At 49.0% G+C, this 24889-nt stretch overlaps 9 protein-coding genes across 9 annotated transcripts; 4 read left to right on the top strand and 5 right to left on the bottom strand.

The window, feature by feature from the left end:
* Positions 1-529: 529 nt before the first annotated feature.
* On the bottom strand, positions 530-4108 carry VTN77DRAFT_9011 (uncharacterized protein; the record flags this gene model as incomplete). Its single annotated transcript, XM_069425573.1, has 1 exon — positions 530-4108. One exon carries the CDS (start codon positions 4106-4108, stop codon positions 530-532), a length of 3579 nt encoding a protein of 1192 aa, XP_069280888.1.
* Positions 4109-5574: 1466 nt separating this feature from the next.
* Positions 5575-6698, top strand: VTN77DRAFT_9010 (uncharacterized protein; the record flags this gene model as incomplete). The annotated part of the gene is made up of 2 exons (XM_069425572.1): positions 5575-5833; positions 5926-6698. 2 exons carry the CDS (start codon positions 5575-5577, stop codon positions 6696-6698), a joined length of 1032 nt encoding a protein of 343 aa, XP_069280887.1.
* Positions 6699-7506: 808 nt separating this feature from the next.
* On the bottom strand, positions 7507-8725 carry VTN77DRAFT_9009 (uncharacterized protein; the record flags this gene model as incomplete). Its single annotated transcript, XM_069425570.1, has 3 exons — positions 7507-7743; positions 7799-8516; positions 8571-8725. 3 exons carry the CDS (start codon positions 8723-8725, stop codon positions 7507-7509), a joined length of 1110 nt encoding a protein of 369 aa, XP_069280886.1.
* A 910-nt stretch (positions 8726-9635) lies between these two features.
* On the bottom strand, positions 9636-11202 carry VTN77DRAFT_9008 (uncharacterized protein; the record flags this gene model as incomplete). Its single annotated transcript, XM_069425569.1, has 7 exons — positions 9636-9656; positions 9714-10421; positions 10477-10591; positions 10649-10860; positions 10917-10973; positions 11027-11121; positions 11178-11202. The coding sequence occupies 7 exons, from the start codon at positions 11200-11202 to the stop codon at positions 9636-9638; spliced, it is 1233 nt and encodes a 410-aa protein (XP_069280885.1).
* A 342-nt stretch (positions 11203-11544) lies between these two features.
* On the top strand, positions 11545-11941 carry VTN77DRAFT_9007 (uncharacterized protein; the record flags this gene model as incomplete). Its single annotated transcript, XM_069425568.1, has 4 exons — positions 11545-11644; positions 11701-11730; positions 11785-11839; positions 11896-11941. The coding sequence occupies 4 exons, from the start codon at positions 11545-11547 to the stop codon at positions 11939-11941; spliced, it is 231 nt and encodes a 76-aa protein (XP_069280884.1).
* Positions 11942-12092: 151 nt separating this feature from the next.
* Positions 12093-13298, top strand: VTN77DRAFT_9006 (uncharacterized protein; the record flags this gene model as incomplete). The annotated part of the gene is made up of 1 exon (XM_069425567.1): positions 12093-13298. The coding sequence occupies one exon, from the start codon at positions 12093-12095 to the stop codon at positions 13296-13298; it is 1206 nt and encodes a 401-aa protein (XP_069280883.1).
* Positions 13299-13697: 399 nt separating this feature from the next.
* Positions 13698-17388, bottom strand: VTN77DRAFT_9005 (uncharacterized protein; the record flags this gene model as incomplete). The annotated part of the gene is made up of 2 exons (XM_069425566.1): positions 13698-13706; positions 13765-17388. 2 exons carry the CDS (start codon positions 17386-17388, stop codon positions 13698-13700), a joined length of 3633 nt encoding a protein of 1210 aa, XP_069280882.1.
* Positions 17389-19504: 2116 nt separating this feature from the next.
* Positions 19505-21223, top strand: VTN77DRAFT_9004 (uncharacterized protein; the record flags this gene model as incomplete). Its single annotated transcript, XM_069425565.1, has 4 exons — positions 19505-19564; positions 19619-20722; positions 20811-20977; positions 21034-21223. The coding sequence occupies 4 exons, from the start codon at positions 19505-19507 to the stop codon at positions 21221-21223; spliced, it is 1521 nt and encodes a 506-aa protein (XP_069280881.1).
* Positions 21224-22845: 1622 nt separating this feature from the next.
* On the bottom strand, positions 22846-24248 carry VTN77DRAFT_9003 (uncharacterized protein; the record flags this gene model as incomplete). Its single annotated transcript, XM_069425564.1, has 5 exons — positions 22846-22853; positions 22922-23344; positions 23423-23588; positions 23652-23794; positions 23846-24248. 5 exons carry the CDS (start codon positions 24246-24248, stop codon positions 22846-22848), a joined length of 1143 nt encoding a protein of 380 aa, XP_069280880.1.
* Positions 24249-24889: the final 641 nt, after the last annotated feature.

The following is a 24889-nucleotide window of genomic DNA, read 5'->3' as shown; positions in this document are numbered from 1 at the left end:
TGTTTATTTATTTGCTTATTTATTTATTTATTTGTTTATTTATTTGCTTATTTATTTATTTATTTGTTTATTTATTTATTTATTTTTTCCGGTGACGGTTATTTATCCAGTCTGTAGACGGGGTGTTACAAATAAATAACTACTATGGAGGGAAACTCTTCGAGACATATAACAACAACCACAAAAAACTTCTCTAAGATCAGCTGATTTGTTGCTATATCCCAACTCCTATTTCTATGCATACAATACAATACAATAAATACATTGAGACATTGAGATCATGAAACATGGACAGGGTGCCAATTCCTTAACTATAGTACGTACGTACGTAAAACAAAGAGGTATCAGGTATCACAGGATGCAGCGTCAAGTCGTGAAAACGTTCCAAGGGGGTAAGAATAAGAATAAGAATAACAACAACAATAGGAGAGGCGTTGAGGACATGTATATGTATACACCGCACCGGAAAAAATACCAGTAAGAAACATACATAAAGAAAAACGTGAAATCCACATCATTGAAGACTTCCTCACGGCTCCACCGTCTGTAGTGGCACGTACCCCTCGTCCTCTCTCGCTTGCCTCGATTTCCTACCAAAGACAGCACGGGTGACCATAGCACGGTAGTCATGGAGGCTTCCCAACAGGGCGCTGGCGGTGCGGGAGTGCCCTGCAAACGGGCTCTTCTTCCACCGCGTCTTCCGCGATTCTCGTGGCTGGGTCAGACCCAGGGCGGCCTCCTTCTCCAACCGTTCCACGGTCATCCAGCTTGGGCGACGCCAGAATTTGAGAAGCAGGCTGCTGCAGACCACGGAGACGCTGGACGCAGCCATTGCGGCGCCGGCTGCCATCGGGTGCAGAGTAATTCCTCCGAAGGGGAGAAACAGTCCCATGGCGAATGGCAGGCCAATGACGTTGTACACACATGCCCACATCAGGTTCAGTTTTATGCGGCTGAAGATCGTGCGAGCAAGAGACAGACTCGCCGGAACGGCAAGGAGGTCGTCGGACCGCATCAGCACGATATCGGCTGCCTCCATCGCAACGTCTGTGCCAGACGCAAGTGCAATACCGACGAACGCAGTGGCCAACGCGGGAGAGTCGTTGATGCCGTCTCCCACCATAGCAACTCGGTCACCAGATGCCTGATAAGAAGCCACAATCGACTTTTTGTCGGCGGGAGAGACACCAGCACGGACAGATGTCGCTGGTATTCCAACTGCTCTAGCAACGGCTAAAGCGGCCGGGTACGTGTCGCCTGTAACGAGAGAGGTCGACAAGCCCATGCGATGTAAGGCCGCAACAGCTGCTACTGCGCTCGACTTCAGGGCATCACGAAGGGAAATGGTACCAGTGTAGAGTCCGTCAATCGCAACGTGGATCTGCGTCAACCCAGTCATTTCATTTGGCCGAGAAGAAGCAGAAACTGCAGAGGCAGCCTCATCTGGAGCTTGTGAACTGGGGTCAGCCCATTCAGGCACCTTGACTTCCTTGGAACGAAGGAAGACAGCATTTCCCAGGAGGACCCGATAACGCGTGCGCTCAACGCCCGATGCGGGCTCGACAGTTGCGGATACGCCTCTGCCCACCAAAACCTCGAAGTCACCCACACTACCATCCAGGGCTTCGAGCGAAGTCTCCTCTTTGGCTGCCGTCACGATCGCTTTGGCCACGGGGTGTTCGCTGCTCATCTCTGCCAGACCAACAATCAGCCACCACAGCCTACGGCGCCATTCGTTCGATGACCACGTCGGTTCCAGTCTGGTTTCAGCCACACTCATCTTGCCTTCAGTCAGTGTCCCGGTCTTGTCAAAGACGACGTGGTTGATCTTGGTCGCAGCCTCGAGTGCAGCACCTCCTTTGACGAGAATGCCGTGTTCCGCACCCACACCCGTGCCGACCATGACTGCAGTCGGCGTACTGAGGCCCAGAGCACATGGACATGCAAAGACGATGACTGAAATACAGAGTTTCAGGCACACCATCACTTTGCCTCCGTTGCCTTCTGCGACGAAGATTTTGGGAGGGTGAGGAAGGACGTGGCTGAGAATCATCCAGCCGACGAATGTGATCAATCCCAGAGCAATAATTACGGGAACGAAGTAGCCAGCCACCACGTCGGCCATGCGTTGAATCGGAGCTCGGCTTGTTTGAGCATCCTGCACCAACTTGACGATCTGGCTCAGCTGTGTGTCACTGCCAGCACGCGTCACCTTGAAGTCGAGCGATCCAGCACCATTGACTGTTCCCGCGATGACCGTACTGCCTTTCTTTTTATTGATAGGACGAGCCTCGCCTGTAATCATACTCTCGTCGACGTAGCTTTCTCCGCGAATGACAATGCCATCAGCCGACACTTTGTCGCCAGGTCGTAGAACGACAATGTCGCCGACCTGAATAAGCTCTGTTGGGATGACCTTTTGGCTCACTGTCCGTGTCTGAGACGATGCGGATGTGTTGTCCTTTTCTGTGGTGGCTTCGGAGGCGTTCCACTCTTCAGCTGCCTTCTCTGCGGCGATGGGATCTTCATAGATTGTAGCCATTGACGGAGTCAGCGACATCAGACGGGAGAGGGCTTTGGATGTTTGGCCCTTGGCTCGATTTTCCAGCCATCGCCCGAGAGTAATGAAGGTGATGAGCATGGTGCTGGTGTCGAATACCGTGCTTGGACGCATATGAGACTGACTGCACATGGCCACTATCATAGCGAAGACGCTGAAAAAGAAGGCTGCCGAGGTCCCCAACATCACGAGAACATCCATGGTTGGGGCGCGATGCTTCAGCGCTTTGTAGCTGGTCACGTAGAAACGCCTCCCAATGCCGAATTGTACCGGAATCGTAAGCACCAAGCTGAGAAGGTCACCGAGATAGAGACCTGGAAGGATCTGGAATTTGCCAATGTCCAGAACGGGAAGGTACATGGGGAAGATCATGCTGATGAGGAATACAGGGATGGCAAAGGACAGGGAAAACCAGAAGGCCCGCCTCCACTCCTGAATCTCCTTGGTCTTTGAGAGAGACTCGAGCTGGGCATTATTATCTTCCGAGTCCGAGACCAAAGCATTATACCCTGCTGCCTCGATAGCTTCCACAAGTGACCGAATCCCTACAGCGGTGGAATTGTAGACGATGTTAGCGCGAGACGTAGAAAAGTTTACCGAGACTGAAGTGACGCCGTTCTTCTGCCGTAAAAGGTTCTCCAGGGAGGCTGCCGATGCTGTGTCACGGAGACCGTAGATGGAAAGGCGAACGGATCGAGAGGACTGTGAAGATGCAGCAACCTGTGCTGCAGAACTGATCACACGGGCATCAAACCCGACATCCTCAATGATTGCAACAATCTTCTCCGGTGGTAGAACCTGAGGATCATGAACGACGACTGCTCGCTCCGCCAGCAGACTGATGTCAAACTGGACCACTCCTTTCACATCCTTGAAGGCATTTGTGACGCTTGACGTGCACGCTCCGCATGTCATCCCTTCGATGGAGACTGTTGTGGACATCAATTGGGCCTTGTTTTCTGCCGTGCGCGAAGACACGGCTGATGACTCAGGAGTCTTCGTGTCCAGCACGGTGGCACCAAAGCCTCGGTCCTCAATGGCCTCCGCAATCTGAGCTGGCGTAACCAAGGACGCATCATGTTCTACGACCGCGCGTTCTGAGAGGAGGGATACGCTGACGGACTTGACGCCAGGCAAATCTTTCAGGCCTCCTTCCACAGCGGACGTACAGGCGCCACAAGTCATGCCTTCCACCACCACGGTCGTCGTTGAAATCTGCGGGCGGTTTTTCCCCAGACCTGGCTCCTCGCTCGGCATGTCTGTGGACAGAACTTGAGCATCGAACCCTCGATCTTCGATGATTTCAGCGACCTTCTCAGGTGGCAATGCGACTGGGTCGTGATGCACGACCGCACGACCCATGACCAAGCTCACAGACACCGTTCCTGCGCCTTCGACGCCATTGAAAGCCCCTTCGACGGCGGAGGTGCATGCGCCGCAGGTCATGCCATCCACTTTGAGAGTTGTGGTCGCCATATGCGCAGGTCTTTTCCGCCTTGCCGAATCGCGTTCTTCGTCAAGGGATGACGACGCCATTGTGTCTGTCATTTGTTTGTTTTTATATCCAAAGGGATATGAGAGGAAAAAATGAACGTCGTCAGCACATTTGCGTGGTTCCCAGAGAGATTTGAAGGGAGGGGCTCTTCCACGTAGGAGGCCGCGTTACTCCGATTCGGTGATTACGGAAGTCCCGGAATTTGCAAGGGTGGTCTCGGCGGGGAATGCTGTGTGTATATTACCCAGCGACAATGAACAAAGAACAAAGAATCTGTCAAGACAAAGAAAGGAGATGAACGCCAGGATATCTTGTGGAACAAGGGTTGCCGCGGGGGAGCTGAGCTGAGATTGCCTTCAGGCGATCCACGCCGGAGAGCTATTCCGTGATTATCAATCAGCCCCAGATGGCCCCAAGAATGTCAGGCGTCCATAGCTCTCGTAGAGAACTATACATGTATTATTAAACAGGAAAGATCTTGTTGAAGGACACAGAGAGCTACCGCCCTGGATTTTAATTGCTGAAGTTCTTAGGAGGACACCTTCCCTACTTTCCTGAGGCAGCGATGAAACCCAGCCTGCGGCATGGCTTGAAACACTGACTCCGCATCAAAAATAGGATTGAATATCACTTAGTACGTCCTACCTTGGTAGGTAGCAATGAACGAGGTCCTGGTAGTCCAAAGCCACTATTGCCTTTTTGCATACGCTCACTTGGAATTTGTTATCTATTATCAATCAACACTACGAGTGGGGATCCCTTGGTTGGTTATTACTCCGTACAGTACGGAAGTACGGAGTAATAATACTATCCGCTGTTATCTCTTTGTGTCTCCCTATTACTACTGAAGTCTACTGAGAATTAATAAGTCGTGTCGTTATGTCCATTCAACTGCGAATCCAGCCCTGTTGGAATTACGGTAGAGCTGCTAGAATTCCAATACCAAAAGTGACCCGTGATGGCTGCTGTAGGATATCCACCTGTTTTCGAAACGCTCCATGTAGAGAAGTGAGCCAAGAAGGGCCCTGAGTAATGAAACCAGCCAACCGTATGATATTTCAGCAATCGCGACATAGGATGGAAGTCCATGAGGGAGTAAATCATTGATTGCTCAGTCAGAATGTACAGTAGTTCATAGATTTATGGATTTGTTTTCGAAGGACTCATCCTTCACCTCCGATTAGGCCATTTATTTATCAGCGGGGAAGTTGTTTGTATGGGATGCAAACAAGCCTCACCCATCAGTCAACCACCACCACTATCATTATCATCACCATCCACTTGCCAGGCACCTAATGACAGTCTCGATACTGAACTACGGCTGCTCTAGCTTTTGAGATCACTAGCTTATACCATAAATCCACCTTAATCTGAATTTATCTGGTATATGGATCCTTCCACACCCTCCACCAACTACTTGAAGTAGAGCTAATGCGTAAACTATTACATTTACAGGCTTACATCAGTGCTCATGACCAGCAAGACGAGACACCATACAAGATAAGAAAGAAAGGATAATATGGACCAGGCGCAAACGCGGGCCCTCGAGGCTCTCCAACCATTCATACATCTTACGACCTCATCCAGCGCGTCTTCCCCTCGCTTCGTCGCGAATATCATCACCAATGCCACGTCCAGTCCTCACACGTATGTGTTTGCGGAGCTTTTGGAGACGCCAGCTGTTCAAGCCCTGCGGTCGCCGGAGACCCCGGAAGAGTTTCGAGGGTACCTGAAACTGCTTGAGATTTTCGCTTGGGGCACATGGCAGGAATATCAAGGTGAGTCTGGACTGCCTAGTCGTGTAGTATTATGGATGATGACTAGGCTATACGACGGGCTTGACTAACTTTCCCCTCTCCTCCTCCTGCAGAAACCCCCAACCTACCCGCTCTGAATAAAGAACAGACCCTCAAACTCCGCCTCCTCTCTCTTCTCACCCTCGCCAGTACTCTCCGACCGCTCACCTACGAGTCGCTGATGAAGGCTCTGTCGATCTCGACGCCCGCCGAACTTGAGTCATTAGTGACCACCGCGATCTATTCTTCCCTCATCACCGCCCGTTTCTCGCCCGCGACCAACCCGCCAACCGTGCATGTGACATCGGTGGCTCCGCTACGAGACGTTCGACCGCAGACGGTCTCAAAGATGATCACCATCTTGTCCGAATGGGAGGGCCGGTGCGGCGACGTCATCGGCGGGATCGAAGCCGAGATCGCGAAGATCAAGGCCCAGGCGGCGAAGAATCGCGAACGGGAGCGAGAAAGAGCCTCCAAGCTAGAACGGAGTATCGCAGGCTGGGAAGGTGACGGCGGCGCTGACGATGGAGGAGCAGCGAGCGCAGAACCCTCATCTGCAGCAGGCCGAGCGCTTGGCGGAAATAATGCCGGGCCTAATACCCTCCTACAATCGAATAGCAGCAGCAGTGGCAGCGGTGGCGCTGGAGGAACCAAATTCAGCGGCAGTAAGCGGGAATTTAGCGGCGACGTAGACGATGACGACGGCTACTGGGACAATGGGAGCGACGGTGGGGTGGATGCGTCCGGATCGCGGATGGATATCGACGAGGGCGCAGGAGCGTCTTCGAGCAGCAGCAGAGCGGCACGACAGGCCAAGCGGATCCTGAATATGGGGAAGAAGGGTTGATTTGATAGGATTAATAAATGGGTGATGGAAATTTAACAAGCCTTACCCAGTAGTACTCGCCAGGCAGTCAACGCTCAAAAACGAATACCCCAAGGCATGATTCTAATCTAACGTTACGTTCCTCCCAGTTTCGAGTCTGAGATCCTTAGACAAAAACTTGCATTATTACATTGATTGCATTGATTAAGCTAGATCAACCTGAACTAGCTCGCCCGGCCAGTTGTAATGCAATCCTTCAGCCGGCCTCGCACCTAAACTAGACTACCTACAAATAAACTAACGACAAGATGATGAAAAAATCGAACAACACAACAGTGATAACGGGGTATGAGTCGACAATAAAAGGACGAGGAGGAGGAGGAGCAGGCAAAGGAAAATATGGAAATGGAAACTGGTGAATGATGCAGTGGTTGTTGTATGTACCAAGACACCAGTGCCTCGGATCACCCTGAAAGTGAAATATGAGGAGATATTTGTTCAATGCCAGGAATGACAAGGACGGCAACGATAAGATATATGACGAAGAGACGAAAGGGAAAGGAAAATACCTGCTGAACAGCTGTGAATGGTGCTAGCGATTATCGGGGGCGGAGGGAAGTATATTCACAGAAAGGAAAGATGAATCTGACAAACAAAACCAAGCACCTGGCTTGAGAAAAATGCGGGAGTATCATAAAGGCAACCAACCCAATTCTCCATGCTTTGCGCCAATAGCTACTATCCAATCGGCAAATGATCCACGAACGCCAAACGCAGACAACGAGAAAAAAGCGTAGGGAACCCGAGTTAGTCGGATCAGGGCGTCCATCTAGAGCATCGTTCCGGGTACGAAGATGAACAGAACGCTAAGGGCGACAGCGAGAAATATCGCTAGCAGCAGTGTCGCTGTGGCACGCTTATTGAGCAGCGTACGGACATAAGGCTCGCGAATACTCGCCCAGTTCATGAATGTGTATTCACTGAAACCGAGGAGTGCCATGATCGGATCGATCTTGTACTGGTAGGAGGCTATGAAATACGACGCGATGGCAAAAGGCAAGATAACCTACGACTCAACTGTCAGATAAACAGAAACATTCCCTCGAAGGAGTCGCACTTACCCAGCAGCGAATATGCCTTGGTTTGTCTGTCAAAACCACGAAAAAGGCACCCCAGAATCCCCCTCCAAAGCTGGCGAGAGCGAATGCCAAACGAGCCACAATACTTAGAGGGACAAGGTTCCCCAGAGCCTTTGCCTGCAAGAATCCAGGGAAAGCATCGCGCTCCATGGCCTGAAAGACATAATCCTTGGCAGTATCGAATACTTCTGGATCGTCCCTGCCGTCCCGTTCAACCATATCGATGATTGAATTCGCCATTTCTTCAGGAAGAACAATCTCGCGCTCTGAGCCCGGCAGAATATAGGTATACAAGATCTTCTCTGCGCTACGACGGATATCGGACCTAGCCACAGTGTGGCCCGGTGAGTTTGAGGAGTCGTTTCGGGCTTCGGGAGCGAAGCCGGGACGGGGGGAGCGTTCATTCGACGGAACTTTGGCAGCAGAGTCCACGCTGCCTTGAGGAGAATGCTGAGATTGACCCTCGGACCGTAGAAAGGCAGAAAGTCTCTGATCGGCCTCTTTCTCGCTTGAATCCTTAGTTCCACCGCGGAAGCCAGAGGGACCCGCCTCGACCAACGGAATATCACCCAGGTTCTCCAGAATCGTCGACGAGCGCTTGCTACCTGCCTTCTCTAATTCGGGCGTGGCTACGAGAACCGAACGTCGCAGCTCGCGGACGTAATGTCGGCACAAGGACATATGCTGGGAAACGTCGAGCCTGGCAACTGACGTCAGAAACCGACCAATATAAATCTGCATCAACATATCTTACCAGAAGTCCAGATAATCGACAGAGCGCTGCTGGTCGCGCATGTAAATGTAGAAGGAAAAGAGATCGACTGGTGCGAGCGTGTAACGACTCAGAACCTCATAGAGAGTCGGCAAGCGCTTGCGCTGCTCGATCTCTGGCGAAGCTCCTGTAGCCATGGCGAAGCAGTACTGAAATCCAATTGATCACGCCTCCACCAGGTATCGTGACCCAATGATCAACGGTCTCGTGCGGTAGCTGGGTCTAAAACCACTCGTACCCCTCGTTTCAAGGGTCCCAATGCAGCTGCGACAGCGTATCGTGGGTTTGAATGCGAAAAGAAGGGACGCGGCAATTCGCGCAAATATGGTGTAGACTCCTGATTGATTTCTAACGAGCGACTCTAAGGGGAGATAAACGAGAGACTGACGGTCGGTTGCGTTTCAGGGTGCGGTCGTCAACACAAGTGCCCAAACAGGAACCCCCGCGGGTTTCCTGGGGTCAGAACGTCTCCAGAACGGCCACCACTCTGTAAGAATCGACTATTCAGCAACTGCGATGAGCAAGCATTGAAATCCGTAACTGGGGCAAGTCGAAATTGGGCATTGCAAGACTGCACAGAGACCCTGAATGTCTGAGACAAGCCACACTGGGACGGTGATCTGCCCGGGAACGCCTAAACAATATTCCGAAATTACATCGGACGCGCAATACGTGGTCTGTGATCTAGACTCAACGGCACCAGATACGATAGATCAGAAGTCCGAGATCCTGAAAATTCGAGTCAATTGAGTAGGCGATTGGCATTAATAAAATTCCAACTGGATACAGCGCATTGTGTGAAACGCGACATCCCCAGCTACTCGACACCTAGGTACATGCCAAGAACCATGCACGCTTTCACAGTCATGATACCTGGCTTTCACTACCATAATTGAATAATTCACAGGAATGTGTTCCTAATTATATTATGTAAATCCTATCAAATGAAATGCTTCCTGAGCAACAGACCTCCCCCCAACGCCAATGGGTATTCCAAGCGCAAAGAAATCGTTGTACTGTCATGAGTCATAGAACAATCCCGTACTTTCAATGACCCTCCGCGAGATGCTACGAATGGTCAGTATCGAGACAATTTGATTTAATATTGAGAGGTGGATTACTCACCGACCACTCCGGGATGTTTCTGATCTGCTGCCACATAAACTTCTCCAGCTTGTTGGCGCTTTTTGCGTAGGGGGTGTTCTCGCTATTGTATTTCCGGCAATTGTCGAAAATCAACATTGCATCTTTAATGAAGTCTTGCGGGGTCGGGTACATGTCTTTCTCGTGCTTCTCTTCCATGGTCGACAGATCCATGGGTTCCTTGATGACTTCGTAGTAGTCTGGAACCTCATCACGGTTGACTGGTTGGGCAAATGGCCAAGCCGCCGAGTGGTTCTGCATATCATTGAGAAGGTGCAACAGTTGGTTGTAGTTCGGCCCATGGCGCGGTTGACGCGCCAGCTCGTCCATATCCGGGGACCAACCGGACTCCTTGATAGCAGGAATGCTCAGAGGGTCAATCTTGCAGACACCATTCTTCCACTCCTTTGGTGGTGGATGGACGATGTGAGACTTGCTGAAGGCACGAATCTTGGCCTGGACGGCCTCTTTCTGTTTCAGAAGCATCCGGCCCGCCTCCAGATATCGGATCTTGGGGAGCATCGTACACTGCATGATGGTTCCTCCCTCGTAGTCCTTGATGTATCCCATCCAGATCGACTTGTCCAGAGTAATCTCCTTCGTAAATCCTTGCTTCTTGAAATAACCAATGGCGTAATTATCGGCGTAGGTCAAGAAATGCATCACGTCAGAGGTCGCTTTCACGTAGTCCTGGAAAAGCGTCAGACATAAGGTCGTATGGTATGTCTCTGGTAACAGGACATACCTTAAGATGAGACATGAGGTGCGCTCCGTACCCCTTGACTTGTTGATCGGAGGAAATGGCGCAGAAGACAATTTCTGCGAACTTCCGGCCCTTGAACGGACGGTATGTAATTCCACTGGCCTCACGTCAGCAATTGACAGGTCTATGGTGGATACTATCTTGAAAAACATACCCAACAACTTCCAGCGGATTCTTCTTGACAATAGCGATGGAAAGATGTGCCCTGTCGTACACGAGTCGCGCAATGTAGTCCTTCGGCATCTTGGGCAGCTGTTTCTGGAAGATGCACTTCAAACCCGTAAGAATGATAAAGCTCTCCCGGCTACCGTCATTGTTGACAACACGGAACTCGATTTCCCCACGGCGTTCCTCGAGGACAGCAGCCTGATTATCGCATGTTAGCACCCGCAGGGTAGAAAGTTTAACGCATTGCACCATACCTTCTCAGGGTAAGGAACGATCTTGAGCTGCTGTTGATCAGTATCAACCGGTTCATCCTGCAAACTGTCAGAACCAATCAATCATTCCAAAAGGACGTTACCCTCCCAACCTTTGCCTCTTTCTCTGGGGATTCCGTGCGGGCCTTCTTGCTCCGTTGCTTGGAATCCGGGGAATCGGCTTCCTCCGAAGCCTTGCGCTTCGTACCTAAATCTCAATCAGCATCGTGGATTTCTGAGCGCAGACATTGCTTCCAATCCTACCTTCACTGGCAGCTGTAGACGACATGGTGTGACAAGATTGCTTGATGGAACACAGATGGCGAGTCTGTGAAGTGATCACAGAAGTGGCGGTTGCTGATGACACCTCCGCGATAATAAGGGACTAACCCCGGATGATTGGTGGAGATCGGAGATTAGCGTCGGGACTTTGTTTATCCGAAACCCAACCCAAAGAGGACAGCTACGTACGTTTCAAGGTGATCCTTGATGGCTGTTGATGGGAGATTGGCGTGCTGATGAAGAGATACTCCTCCGTCAATTGTAATTGAAGAAGCTGAACTGCTTGTCAGCAAGCTTCAGAAGTTCGTTTTGCTGTAATTGCTTTCATTCGTCGCTCAGACTTTCCCCAATGTCTCTAAACGAGATCTGGGAGGCCTCCACAGCTCCTTATTACCCTCTCGTCTCAAAAGACAGCCAGTTCTTCGTTGGCTTCACCTTGCTCTTGACAGGTAGGGATGACAGCTTCCAAAAACTCAGAGGAAACTGGCTGACCTGTCCTTTACAGCTTTGATCCTTACTGGTCTCTTCGGTTTAAGTCCGTTGATCCCTCACTGACGGCTAACTGATCATGCCCACTAACTTCCCTCAGACCGATCTCTCCTGAATATCCCTCTGCTAGGCTTTCCTGCGTCATTGGCGTTTGGGTACGTGCATATGCAAACTTTTCGATTGCTTTCGACACTGACCTCATTTTCAATAGTTTCGGAGCGGTATTCATGATCTGCGCCGTTGGGGTCTATGTTTAACTGGAATCATACCCTCAATCACCGTTGCGCATGATAATGTATGATAAGCTGGAGCAATGAAGGCCTTTTACTGCTAGATTATTCAACGTTCCCCTGACCGGACTCTTCTCTGTCTGAATCTGAATACTAGGAGCTCGCGACACTTGCAAGCATGGACCCTATTTTCACCGCTGTCTCTAGCAACGCCAATCATCTTTACACCTTGTTGCGGTGTATCGGCTTCGCCCCAAAGGCTTCCGTTCAGATCACCCCGGAGGGAATCCGCTTTTCCGTTGAAGAAAGCCGGGTAATGCAGGGACTGGCTTTTTTAGACAAGGCCCTCTTCACGACTTATAGCTTCACTCCACCTTCTGGGCGCAGCAACCACTCTGACGGTGAGCCTGATAACAACGATGATGGCTCGGACAGCGGCATATATCCCCATTTCTTGATCTCCCTTTCTGCGCTCCTGGAGACTCTCCAAATTTTCGGCATTAGCGATAACAACGCTTCGGCGAATAACTCGTTCGCATCAACAAGTGCGCATCAACAGAACTCCACGGCTTCAAACGCCTTCACAACCCCAGCCTTACTTCTCAATCGGTCATGCACATTGCGCTATTCCCACGTCGGAGGTCCTCTCAGCATCATTATTTCCGAAGCGGGCGTCACAACGACCTGCGAACTCACGACCTACGAGCCAGACGATCCTTCCTTCGGCTCGGCAGCTGGCGAGCTGGACATCCCTCTGCAGCGGGATGCGATCATCATGAAAATCATTATGCGTTCAGCCTGGCTGCACAATGCCGTGACCGAACTAGACGCGACGAACCCAAGTGTTCTCACGATCTCCGCATCTGCCAAGCGAGAACCGTTCTTTGCGCTCTCTGGCTCTGGTGGCCCATTCAGCGAGTCGACCGTAGAGTTCTCGGTAGAAAAAGACGGCGAGCGCGGGAGCTCACTATCTCACGCCCATCACAAAGTCCTAACCGAGGACGGCAGCACTTCTAGGCCCCAGCCCAAGAAGGCAAAACTCGCTCCCACAGTGACGGAGACGTTCCTCGTCAATCCGCCATCGTCCATGGGCCATCGCGTCAAACAAAACTACCGCTTCTCTCTAATCCGGAAAGCCACCCGTGCGATGGCCGTTGCCAGCAAGGTCAGTATTCGCGGTGACAGACAGGGTGTGCTGAGCCTCCAATTCATGATCGAGCTTGGGGGAAATGACAATAGCGGGGGAACTTCAGGAGGCGTACTACCTAGTGGAGGCTTCGGCGGCAACGTGAGCTTTGTCGACTTCCGGTTCGTGCCGTTGGTTGATGAGGACGAGGGAGAGGCGGAAGAATATGATGACGGAGAAGAGGAGGAGGAATTGTAGAGATGAGGTGTAGTGTGTTGTGAAACCCCAGGCTAGTGGAGAGGATCGAAGCTGCCCTTATCTTGTACTTTACAGTCTTATATACCTTGTAACCTATCATATTAAATTAAGATATGACTCTGCTTATTTTATAGGAAAAAGAAAAACGCAAGCATTTTCCCTTATGCGGTGCCAATACATGCAAAGACCAGAATAACGTACGATATGGTTCATTATCTCATTTACATTTCCATCGTATCCGACGCCATAACTCCAGTCCATCTTACAATGATAACATAGACAGCAAGATTCGAGTAGCAAGAAAACCGAGGGAGATCAAGAAAAACCGCCCTAGCCTACTAAGGAACTAAGAAGACGGGATAGAGTGGCAGCTGTATGAATGTAAACCCGTACGTAATATCACATAACCTGTTTCTCTGTCAGTTCGTCCGTGTGACCCGAAGTATTTTCAACAGAAATGACGCACCTCAGCGATAGACTGCCTCTCAATGATCGATTTCTGTCTCTCGTTCCTTGACACTCTGTAATAATAGTCACAGAAATCTCCGCACTGCATATGATGCAGAAATTCTTCATCGTGAGTAATGACAATCAGCTGGAAATTGGCCTGCTGTTGACGAGCCTTAATGATGTCGTGCAGCGATTCAGCAAGAGACCGAATGTTGTCCCGGTCAAGGTTTGTAGTCGGCTCATCAAGCGCAATAAGTCCGCAGTTAACACCGAAACATTCGGCGAGAGCGAGGCGGATAATGATGCTAGCAAGCACCTTCTGCCCAGCACTGCACCGTCCACGCATGTCCATTTCAGCACCTTGCTTGACCATGCAAACACGGTAGTTATAGGACCGGTTGCCTTTGGCATTCTCACTGTCGGAGCGGATCAGGATGGTATCGACATCGGTGCCTCTATACGTCTTTTGCCATAGCTCTTCGATGATCCGGTTGATTTCCTCCATCTTTAGACTGTGATACTTCATGATGGCCTTGTCAAGCGCGCTTCCATATCGACCCAGGTCATCAACGGCAGCCTTCGTAGTTTCCACTTTTATATGAGCCTCCTTGTACTTAAGCGCCGCATCTTTATAATCGGTGTTCCAGTCCGCCAAGAGCTGCATGAGCTGATCATCCTTGGACTTCATCTCGCCCATCTTGCTCGCTTGCAGTGCCGCAAGAGCATTGTGTTTTCGAGTCCAGCGCTCAGATTCCTCCTTGAAGCGACTGCGATCAATCTCTGCATTTTGAGCCTCCAGCTTTTCGATTTCTGCCTGCACTTTCTCTAGTGCTCTGCATGCCTGACGATAGGCAAGATTGTCCGAATACTGCCGTTTGGTATTCTCACTGTCCTTCAGCTGAGCTGAGATCTTGTTTATTTCCCGTGTAATATTGGCCTGTTCTGCTTCGAGGGCGCTAATCTCTCCCTCAATCGCTTTCAAGTCACTCCTGCTCTTGGCCAATTGATCTGGACCGCCTCGGTCATTGTAGGACTTGATCTCCTCATTTGCAAGGTCCAGCTGACGCAGACTTTCTGACAGCTGTGATAGAGCTTGCTGCAGCTCCCTCTCTCTAGCTTCAGCACGTTGACTGATGTCGTCATGCATGGCTTGGGCTTTTGCCATTTCGTGAGCAAGCTTCTCGATGTCTTGGTCAGCTTTTTCAATGGCTTCCCGCTGCTTCGCATTCAATTTCTTGTACTCGTCGATCCGAGCGACGAGTTCTGACTTCTTCTCCAACTGGTGGCTAGCGTTATTGAGACTGCTCTGCACGTCTCTTAATTCTAGCTCCAGTTTATTTATGTCGGTTCGCGACTGGTCCTTCTCGCTAGTAAGTTTCGATAAGGTTTTCTTGATGGCGCGAAACTTCTCTCCAATAGCAGCAATTTCGTCTTGAATATCCTCCAGAGTCCGTGAAGAATCAGAATCTTGCTGTTTTGAGGTAACTTCTTGGATTTGAGATCGAAGAGACTTGATTTCACTGTCGCATCGAATAATCGAGGTCACCGTTTTGGTAAGAGACTCAACCTCTCTCTTCTTGTCCGTCCGCTCACTGACAATCCTATCGTGGTCCTCGATTTTAGCCAAGAGCTCTTCTCTTTGAGCTTCACATTGCTCTTCTTCCTTTTCAAGGGCTGGGATATCTGTCTGAGACAGGCGGACCCATGTATCGTAATCGGTACTAGCTGCTCGTGCATTTTCCAGGTCCTCCTCAAGTTGCTGCATATTTTCGTCCTCAGCATCTTGAGTGGCCTTTTTGACAAGCACTTCTAATTTGTTCTTAAACGCCTGGAATTCTGCTTCCGTCTTGAACGGCCTTGCACAGGTTCTGCAAACCTTTCTTTGCTTCGCTGCCTCCAAACATTTATTGAGATATTCACCCATCCCAGCATACTGGTCGGCGTCCTTTTTAGCCATATCCAGCTGTGCTTGACGTTGTTTGACAACGTCTGGATACTCAGAAGGTTCATCGTCGATCGCCTCACGAATCCTTTTGACGCATTCGTCAAGCTCTTTCTGCCGCTGTCTCAGTTCTTTCCTAACATTCTTGAGTTTGAACTCCACATGTTCCAGCTCCCTTGCAACTCCATCGCGGTCACGCTCGGCAAGAGTTAAAGACTTAGATTCTTCTTCTAGAGCCTTTTGAAAATCTTGCTCTAAAGTCTCAGGATGCCAAGTTTGGCTTACGAGCTTGGACAGCCTTTCCCCGTGTGCTCCCGTCATGGTCTCCAATTGACGCTCGCGATCTTTGAGCTCCTTCTTCAGATGATCCAAGCGAGCTAGATCGCCGGCCCTCTTGGTTCCCGCTATGAGCTCTGCGTTCAGCCGGGAGCTCTCGTCCTCGAGAGACTTGAGCTCGGCATTGGCATTTTGGATCTCCTTATCCCAAGAAGCAGAGCGTGCGTGTTCTTTGAGCTGACTTAAGCGAGACTCGACACTTTCTTTCTTGGATTCAAGAACAGCGATTGTCCCCTCATCGACGTCGATCTCGTCAAGCCGGGTTTGATACCTTGCGGCCTCTTTGTCGTTCTCCGCAATTTGCCTTCTTGCGACGTTCTTGCTTTCTTGAAGCGCGGATTTGCGCTGTGCAATCTGGTTGAGAATATTTTGCGTTTCTCGGAGCTCGGCCTGTCCCTCCTTTCTGGAGCGCTCCAGGGCTTGGTTGTGATCCTTGACAAGTTTCCGCATCCTGTGCATGAATTCATCAATCTGGGTGTCGTCAAGAGTGCCATCAAACCCCCGAATATTATTTCGACGCGCAATTTCCTTGATCATATTTTCCCTTCTCTCCACCTGTCGCTCAAACTGCGCTTTGTCATTTTCGAACTTGCCGCATTCAGCCTGCTTCAACCCCAGCCGTCGTCGAGCACTCTCAATTTGCTCTTTGATATCCATATATCTTTCCTTCTGCGCTTCCTCCTGTTGCTGGTACTGGATCTGCCGGGACTCAAACTGCTCCAAAGTGGACTGGAGCCATTCGTCTGAGTCATCGACTTCAACCAGATGCCGCTTCAAGTTATCGATAGTGGCCTGGATGCTCTTAGCCTCAATACGCTTTCCTTCCAAGGCACCGATAATTTGAGCGTAGCTCTCTGATTCCTTCCAAGCCTTGTCGGCCAACTCAGCAGCCTGCCGCATCTCCTGCGAGAGTTTATGTGTCTCTTCGCGCAAGGCCTCAATCTCCTCTTGAAGTTTGATCGATCTCTTTTCAGCGCGGTCGGCTTTATCCTTGTCCTCCTTCGCGTGCTGCTCCATAATTTTGTATTTTGCAAGCTCTTCGTTCTGTTTCTTTCTTAGAGCCTTGATGTTCTCAATAGCCTTGGTGTATTTCATGGCTTCGAAAATCTCATCAAACTTCTTCTTTAGAACTGAAGGCTCACTCATTGGCCAGAGACTTTCGTCCTGATGGCAGAAGATGACAGAGTCGAGGATAGCTTTAGAAACACCAAGGTATTGGGGCATGATCTGATCCAGCTCCGCAACACGGGAGGAGATGGCAGTCCTTTCGCCATCTTTGACCATCAAGAGCTGGCCCTCCAGCGTTTTCTGCTGTCGAGTTGTCTTCTTCACAGTAAGCTGCAAGCTCCGGGTAGCGACCATCTTAGCTCCTGAGGTGCTCCTGAACGCAAGCTTCACTTGCGCAAGAACTTCTTTTTCTCCGCATAGCTGCATCCTAGTTTAGTAAAGTTCAGCTCCGGGAGTCAAAGGTATGCACCTTGGGATCGTGGATGAAGGCTCCACCCTTGCTGTTGGGAGGTAGCTCGCCGGTGGTGGCATATTTGAGGCATTCGATAATTGTCTGTGGGTCGTGTAAGCATGTCTCGAGAGAAACAGCGACATCCCACATACAGTCTTTCCAGATCCATTATATCCAACGATCAAGGTCAACGGCGTATGGAACTGGATAGTTTCGCTTCGGGTATTGTCGAACGAACGTACACTACATTGACTTGTGTTAGACCGATCACAACCACGTCATCAAATCAGAAAAGGCAATATGGGCAATAAGGAGTCTCACCCAAGAATCGAAAGCTTGTCAATTTTTGCTGCAAGAGTCAGACTAGAGTTCCGACTAAAGCGTCCATGTCCAGTAAAACTTACACCTGACAGAGTTTAGCAACAAAGACCTGTTTTCATAAAGGGACCAAGACAGAAGACTTACATATTGACCAGCTCTCTCTGAAGAATGAAGGCCGAGTAGGAGAAAGCTTTGATGCGTATGCTCTTCACCTCGCCTCCGTTTTGAAGGCGGTGCAGCTCTGTCACTTCCGAGAGCTTCTTACCGGAATGAGGTGATGCTGCCTGTCGGCGCGTCGAAGACGCGGGGTTGGTGGCGCGAGACCACGTGATCTGGCCAGGCAGATCAGTCTTCCAACCTTGGAAGGTTAATACCAATTCCTATCAGGGATGTTAACACTCGGTACAACCCTACTAGGTACCTATAGTCTTCCCCCAAATTGAATTCCATTCATAATCAGTTTAGGGTTGCTTATGCAGTATGGCTGCTTTGATTAATTACATAATAGTGGTAAGAGTAGGCATAGGGCAGTCTAAGGGAGCAGCCTGTTACGCGCGGGTCTGACAGAGTCGTTGGTTCTTGGATTGGTCATTTCGAAGGATCAAGATGCCTGACTGGCAACAAGGATCAGTGCTATATGCTGACTGCAATATAGACTCATAGTGGACTGATTATCCTAAAGGTAAACACACAAGTAATAAGGACCTCTCCCCTTAGGTCAAAAGAATAATAAGAATAACTAAGTTAGAGGTATACCTACTAGAGCTGATGAGCATGGTCAGGGGAAATTAGGGGGTTTTGCGGCTCGCTCGGTGTCCGATTACCTTATCTGAATAACTTAGCTTATACTTAGTTACTATCAAGCAAAATTACCCCCATTCGACCACAAAAAATATGTCAAGACACCTAATGTGGATATAGATGATATATATGCGCATATACGGTGCTAACTCAGGTTGACAGTTACTAATCGCTCGGCATTTATCTTTGGTGTTGTCTTTTACGGTTGTTTGCAATATCCATAACTTGAATCTGAGTTTTTTTTTTTGAGAATCCATGAGAGGTAACGGCATAGAGCAAACAGACCCGTGATATATATAAAAGGATCCAAAATACCAAAACCGAGTAGATATGTAGATATATACTCTGAGCTTTTTGATCCGAGAAAATGATCTGAGAACATGTTGCAACATGTTGTAATATGTTGGGGGGGGGGGGGGGGGGCACAGAACCTTATGCATTATAATTATGCTTTCATATGCATAAAAGTAGCTTAAATATGCCGAAACTTGTACGCAAACAACCCTGTAAAATGCAGAGCACAGACACTTATAAAAGGAGGGGGTAATAGACGCTTTTGCATTATTGCATTATGAGGTGCATAAAAGAAGACGATACATGCCGAACCTCCGATGATTTGAATATAAACCAGCCTACAAAATGCCCAGTATTGCAAGGATACTAACTAGATAATGCTAGTTGTTGCCTAGCATCTACTTCGTCTGTTTCATCTATCGGCTCAGCTTGCACTCTTCTATAGGGACCATGTAATTAATTTGCAAGTCCTTCGGTAGTTGATACACACTATTTATGTGTGAAGAGCAGCTCCAGGGATGCATAGTTTACTTTCTGTTTGCCTGTATCTTGAAGAATCAAAACTCGTTCTCCAGCCTCCCAAAACCATTATCTCAGCAAATCATGTCCTTTTTGAACCACTGCTCTACGCCTTCGGCGATTATAGCTATAGTAATAATCTCTGTGAGCTCCCCAGCACTTAAAAGTGTTTCTAGTTTGTTCTAATTGCTGTGATAGGCTGTTCTTTATGCTGTTAGCCTGGCAATTTACAATATCTACTTGCATCCTCTCCGCAAATACCCCGGACCGAAGCTTTACGCAGCATCTCCGGTTCCATCTCTATGGCATTTTACGCATGGACGACTAATTTACAAGATCAAGGAATTACATGAGAAATACGGAGATGTCGTCCGTATCGCTCCCGATGAGTTGGTCTATATCGGAAGAGAAGCACAGAAAGATATTTATGCTTTCGGAGGAGGGACGGGTCCATTTCCAAAATCGCCCGACTTCTACTTCCCCATGCAGGGGTTCCACTCTATAGTGACCACACCAGACAATGCTGAACATGCGAGGATCCGGAAATTGTTGAACACATCATTTTCTGAAAAAGCGATCAGAGAGCAGGCGCCATCAATTATGAAATATATCGATCTTTTCATACAACGACTTCATGAAAGAGTTCACCAAGGCCCGCAGGACCTCAGCAAATGGTTCAACCTCATCACTTTTGATATAATTGGTGATCTAGCCTTTGGCGAACCGTTTGGAAGTGTTGACAGTGGGGACTATCACCCATGGGTTTACACCATGACGAAGAATAATATATGGAGTGTTCTTACGGGCTCTGCCCAGCGATTTCCTATCTTGCAGTATATCATGCGAGCACTCATCCCCCCTACACTGAAAAAGGAGAGGGCCCAGATGTTTCGATACACTAAAGAGAAAGTTGCACGCCGTCTAGCGTCTGAGGCGACTCGCAGGGACTTCATGAGCCCCTTGATTGGCGAAAGCAAAGAAGGAAAGGCATTCAGTGTCCCTGAATTGGAAGTGAATGCCATGACCTTTGTTGTAGCCGGAAGCGAAACGACAGCATCCCTTCTCACAGGCTTAACATATCACCTTTGCAAAAATCCACATGTGTTGGACAAACTCACAGCAGAAGTAAGATCGACTTTTGAGAGAGATGAAGACATCAATCTTATCAGTGTCAATTCACTTAAATATGAACTTGCTGTGCTGGACGAAGGCTTAAGGCTCTTTCCTCCAGCCTCTGCAGGATTACCGCGGAGAGTTCCCCAGGGAGGGGCCATGGTTGCAGGGCAATGGGTTCCAGAAGGGGTAATTATTCACCAACAGTACTCTTGCTATTTTATTTGTTTCCTTGACCACAAATTCAGATGTCTGACATTTACATGCTTTTCCCTAGACACGTGTTCATGTAAGCCCATGGGCTTCATACCAATCACCGTCTCGCTTCTACCTTCCGGAATGTTTTATCCCCGAGAGGTGGCTTGGTGACCCTCGTTTTGCGAATGATGACCGACAGATTGTCACACCATTTAGTATAGGTCCAAGGAATTGCATTGGGATGAAGTGAGTTCTCAAGTGATCCACAGAAGCTACGAGGAAACTAACACTTGATACACCAGCCTTGCTTATGCTGAGATGCGTACAATTGTCGCTAAACTCGTGTGGAATTTCGACCTCACTCTCGCACCACGCTCATACGACTGGCTTTCAACGGCTAGGAAATATTTTTCATGGCATCGGGAACCTTTATGGGTGCAACTGAAAGTTAGGGATGATTTGAAACACAGTCAAACTAGTTCCGTTATTTGACTTTCCATCATAATATGATATCGTTGCCCTAATATCGGCGTCGGTGTCTTGTACTTGTACCCTCAAATCCGACGTATCCTCCTCACCCTCACTGAGAAATCCAAGGTGCTGGCTTATATCATGTTTGCTATAAGAGTTGACATATGACTTGGTCAAACGTAGCCAACCCAGACTCGCCGGGTCTATTCGGAGGTTGTCAGCTTTTATGAGTCTGGAGCTAATCCTTGTTGCACGACAATTTTGCCTTCCCCTCCATCGATCACCCGAGGGCACGGTATCTATGAGTTATTCCAAAGAGGAATATATGGAACCGATCATGAGCTGGTGGGGACGCAAACTGTAACAGCCCGTGCTAACATCCCTAGGGCTGTCTGAAATCCAGAGTTTTAACGTGATTGGTCCCCACCCCCGCACCCTAAAGGTTCGCTTTTGCAACCTTAAAATTGAATGGAACAGAGCAGAAGTCTCTCAAAAGGACAATCTATCCTCAGCTTAACGATATACGATGCATTATAGGCATCAAGCATTAATACTTTTTCCTTTATTCGTTTTCGTTTTCTCTCTATTTTGATATTAATGCCAGTATTCTACTTTCTAATCTTTGTAATTGATCTTGAAGATTCCCGAATCGATTAACTGATAAAAGAGGTTTCAAAAGAACGCCAAAAATAACATTCGGTATGCAGTATGGAGAAACCGCGGACAACGAAGATCTGTATGCTTATCTGGATTCTTTGGACCGAATGATTGCGAATACACCGCTTTTTATGCAGCCTGAAAACAAGGAAAGCAAGAAGTCATGTGCATACCAGATTGCTCAAAAATAATCCTGGAAACAATGGACATGTCAGACCTTTGACAATCGGTATGTTTGTGGTACGTTATGAAACATGATTCTTCCTTTTCTCTCCACCGCCAACAAATTTGGTAATTAATGCCTATATAAAAGGGTAGGGATTCTCTTGCAAGTAGTACATCATTGCCTCTATCCGTAAGCTTTTTCCCCTTGAAACTTTTCGCCTGGTTAGCTGTTGTTGCAGATAATGACTATAGCAAAGTTGATGTACATACTTCCTGCCGCACGCAATCCTACAACTGGTTGGAAATCCTCATCTCGTAGCACTGTAAGCATACTTCCACCTGTATACCCATACTTTCAGCCCAATGGCAACCACGTAAAATGAGGCTTTTCTAGTCCACCAAAACTCAATTTCGGCTCGTCATTGGGATCACTGCAATCTTAACCAAGGGTGTCCTCGCTCTGATGATAACTATCATCATCAATCCGTCTGCGCTCCATTTCGTTGATCCTGAATACGATCTGTACGGGTCTTTGTACAACATTACGGGGTGAATAGATCATCAGTAATTAAAAAGGTAAAACAAGGCCAAGTATTACAGGGGCAAAGAAATTACGAGTGACGCATGATAGGATGTGTGTAAAGACGGCCAATGCCTTTCTCAAATCTATATTTCAAATGAATGGAATATAAATTTAAAGGCAAAATATCACAGACTGTAACCGTAGGTTTCTCCTATACAGGCATTTGTTGCCCTGTCCCGAATGCAAGATTCAAAGGCAGCAGTCAAAGAGGATGAAGAGTTACCTAGATGCCGCAGATTTAGAAGGCTAAACCCACCCAAGAGTCAACAGTCAGCTTCACATCTTACCAACTACCCATAATTAGGTTCACATACCACCGCTGGGCACAGCAGTTCCACTGGGGGGAGCACCGCTGGGACCGGATCCGCCACCCATTCCGCTGCTCTCGTTCTCAACACCACCATCTTCAGTGTAGTATGCGGCAGGAGTGACGCTGTTGTCTTCGGTAGTGTCGATGCCCACAGAAGCCCAAGCAAAGATACCATCGGAGATGTCGTCACCAAGGAAAACATACTCCATCATGGGGTCAATGGTGTCGGCCTCCTCGGCGAGGATGGAGTCGTCAGTGTTCTCGGTGAGCTCTTGAGTGTTGCTGGTGTAGGGAGAGGTTGCTTCAACCTTGGAGATGAGATCCTGGTCGAAGAAGAGCTGGCCGACGTGGGAGGAGTGGGAGATGTAAAGGCCGGAGATGGTGTTGTTTTCCTGGACGATGGTTTCGTTGATGGGGTGTGTCAAGACTGACTTCGCGGTTAGCCATGTATTGGGTTCCTCTTTATGCTCATGAGAAGCATTATAAATAAACCGCGGTGGCTTACCGTGGATGTGGGTGGCACGGCTGGTATAGTGACCGGGGAAGATGGACTGGAACTGCACAACACCATCGCTGTCGGTCTTTTGGAGACCACGGAGGAAAGTGGTGTTGAGATTGCTGGAATCAGCGGAATTGCCGTTTCCGTTGGCGACGATGCCGGAGTAGACACCCTGAGAGGAAGTGAAAAAGTGAGCCTTTAGGAGCGAGATTGCTAGGAGAAGTCGGAAACTCACGGTAGCATTGCAGTGCCAGAGATCCATGAAGACATCAGGAACAGGCTCGCAAGTGTTGGTGTCGATGAGCTGGATGTCCATGTAGAGAGGAACACCCTCTTGGTCCTCGACGATGTTGTTGCGAATCAACTCGCCGGTAACATCTATTCTCATGTCAGCACCGCCAATAGGATACTCAGCTTTTCAAAACGAACAGTAAGGACCCTGAGTGACATCCGGTGCAAGGATACAAGTGCCATTGGAGGCGAAAAGAATGGAAGGGTCAGTCTCAGGGGTGACGCCCTCCAAGGTCGACAGGTGGCTGGTGTTGGTGACACTGGCCAGATCACGAGCCTTCAGGAAAGATCTCGCCTGGATGCCATTTCTGCGACGGATCTCCTGCACTGTACGCTCGCGACGAGCGATGCTCGCGTCTTCATGGCCACGGGCCTTGAGCTTGGCGGCGCAGTGGGCGAGACTACGAGATTCGATAGGAGCACGCTTCAAGAAAGCAGCACGCTCAGCGGCTTCAGCCTTGACATCGTGTCCGGGATGGGCAAAAGCAATGCCGGCGAGGCCAACCAGGCCGGTGAGTAGAGCGGAGGTCAGCTGAACCATTGTTATAGTTGTAGGGATGCTAGAGTGGATTTTGGTAGAGAAAAGAAGGACGCTTGATGGAGATGGATGAGAGAATTGCCTGCTCATGGATCTCTCAATCTTTATAACATTATCTCTCCCTGAAGCCAGGAGACTGGCCTTTCTCTATCCACATAGCCCTGACGTGTATACGTACGTCCCAAGAAATAAGATAAGGCAAGAGAACGTACATGCCCATATTGATGCGCGAAGAGAACCTTGGCCTCTGGTCCTGTTGACAAATGAAAATACGAATAATTCTCAGCGACCGGGGTAAGGAAACAAATAACAACATCAGAGCCGCCGAGTTGTTTAGGGAAACAATTAGGAACCGATCAATATGGTAGATGTGATTGGAAATAAGAATCAGCGCTGCGGATCGATTGCGAGATTGATCGGCGAAGCTTACGACAAGCTTGCGGAGTAAGGCTGAGATTAGCTAGATAAACCCCCTGTTCGAAACAGCGGAGGCAACTGGTCTTCTTGGCATATCTACGGCAATAGAAGACCGACTGATAGCCGACTGCTCATGCCGTATGGAACGTCAATATCATTTCATTTGCTTACACAAAATCCGCAAAAACATCAATCATACCGTGTATTCAAAGTAAAAATTTCGACAA

Source organism: Rasamsonia byssochlamydoides (assembly GCF_041956645.1).
Source record: "Rasamsonia byssochlamydoides strain NRRL 3658 unplaced genomic scaffold VTN77scaffold_8, whole genome shotgun sequence".
Classification (NCBI taxonomy): Eukaryota; Fungi; Ascomycota; class Eurotiomycetes; order Eurotiales; family Trichocomaceae; genus Rasamsonia; species Rasamsonia byssochlamydoides.
The sequence above is the reverse complement of the archived record's forward strand: the minus strand, read 5'-3'. Positions and strand labels throughout refer to the sequence as shown.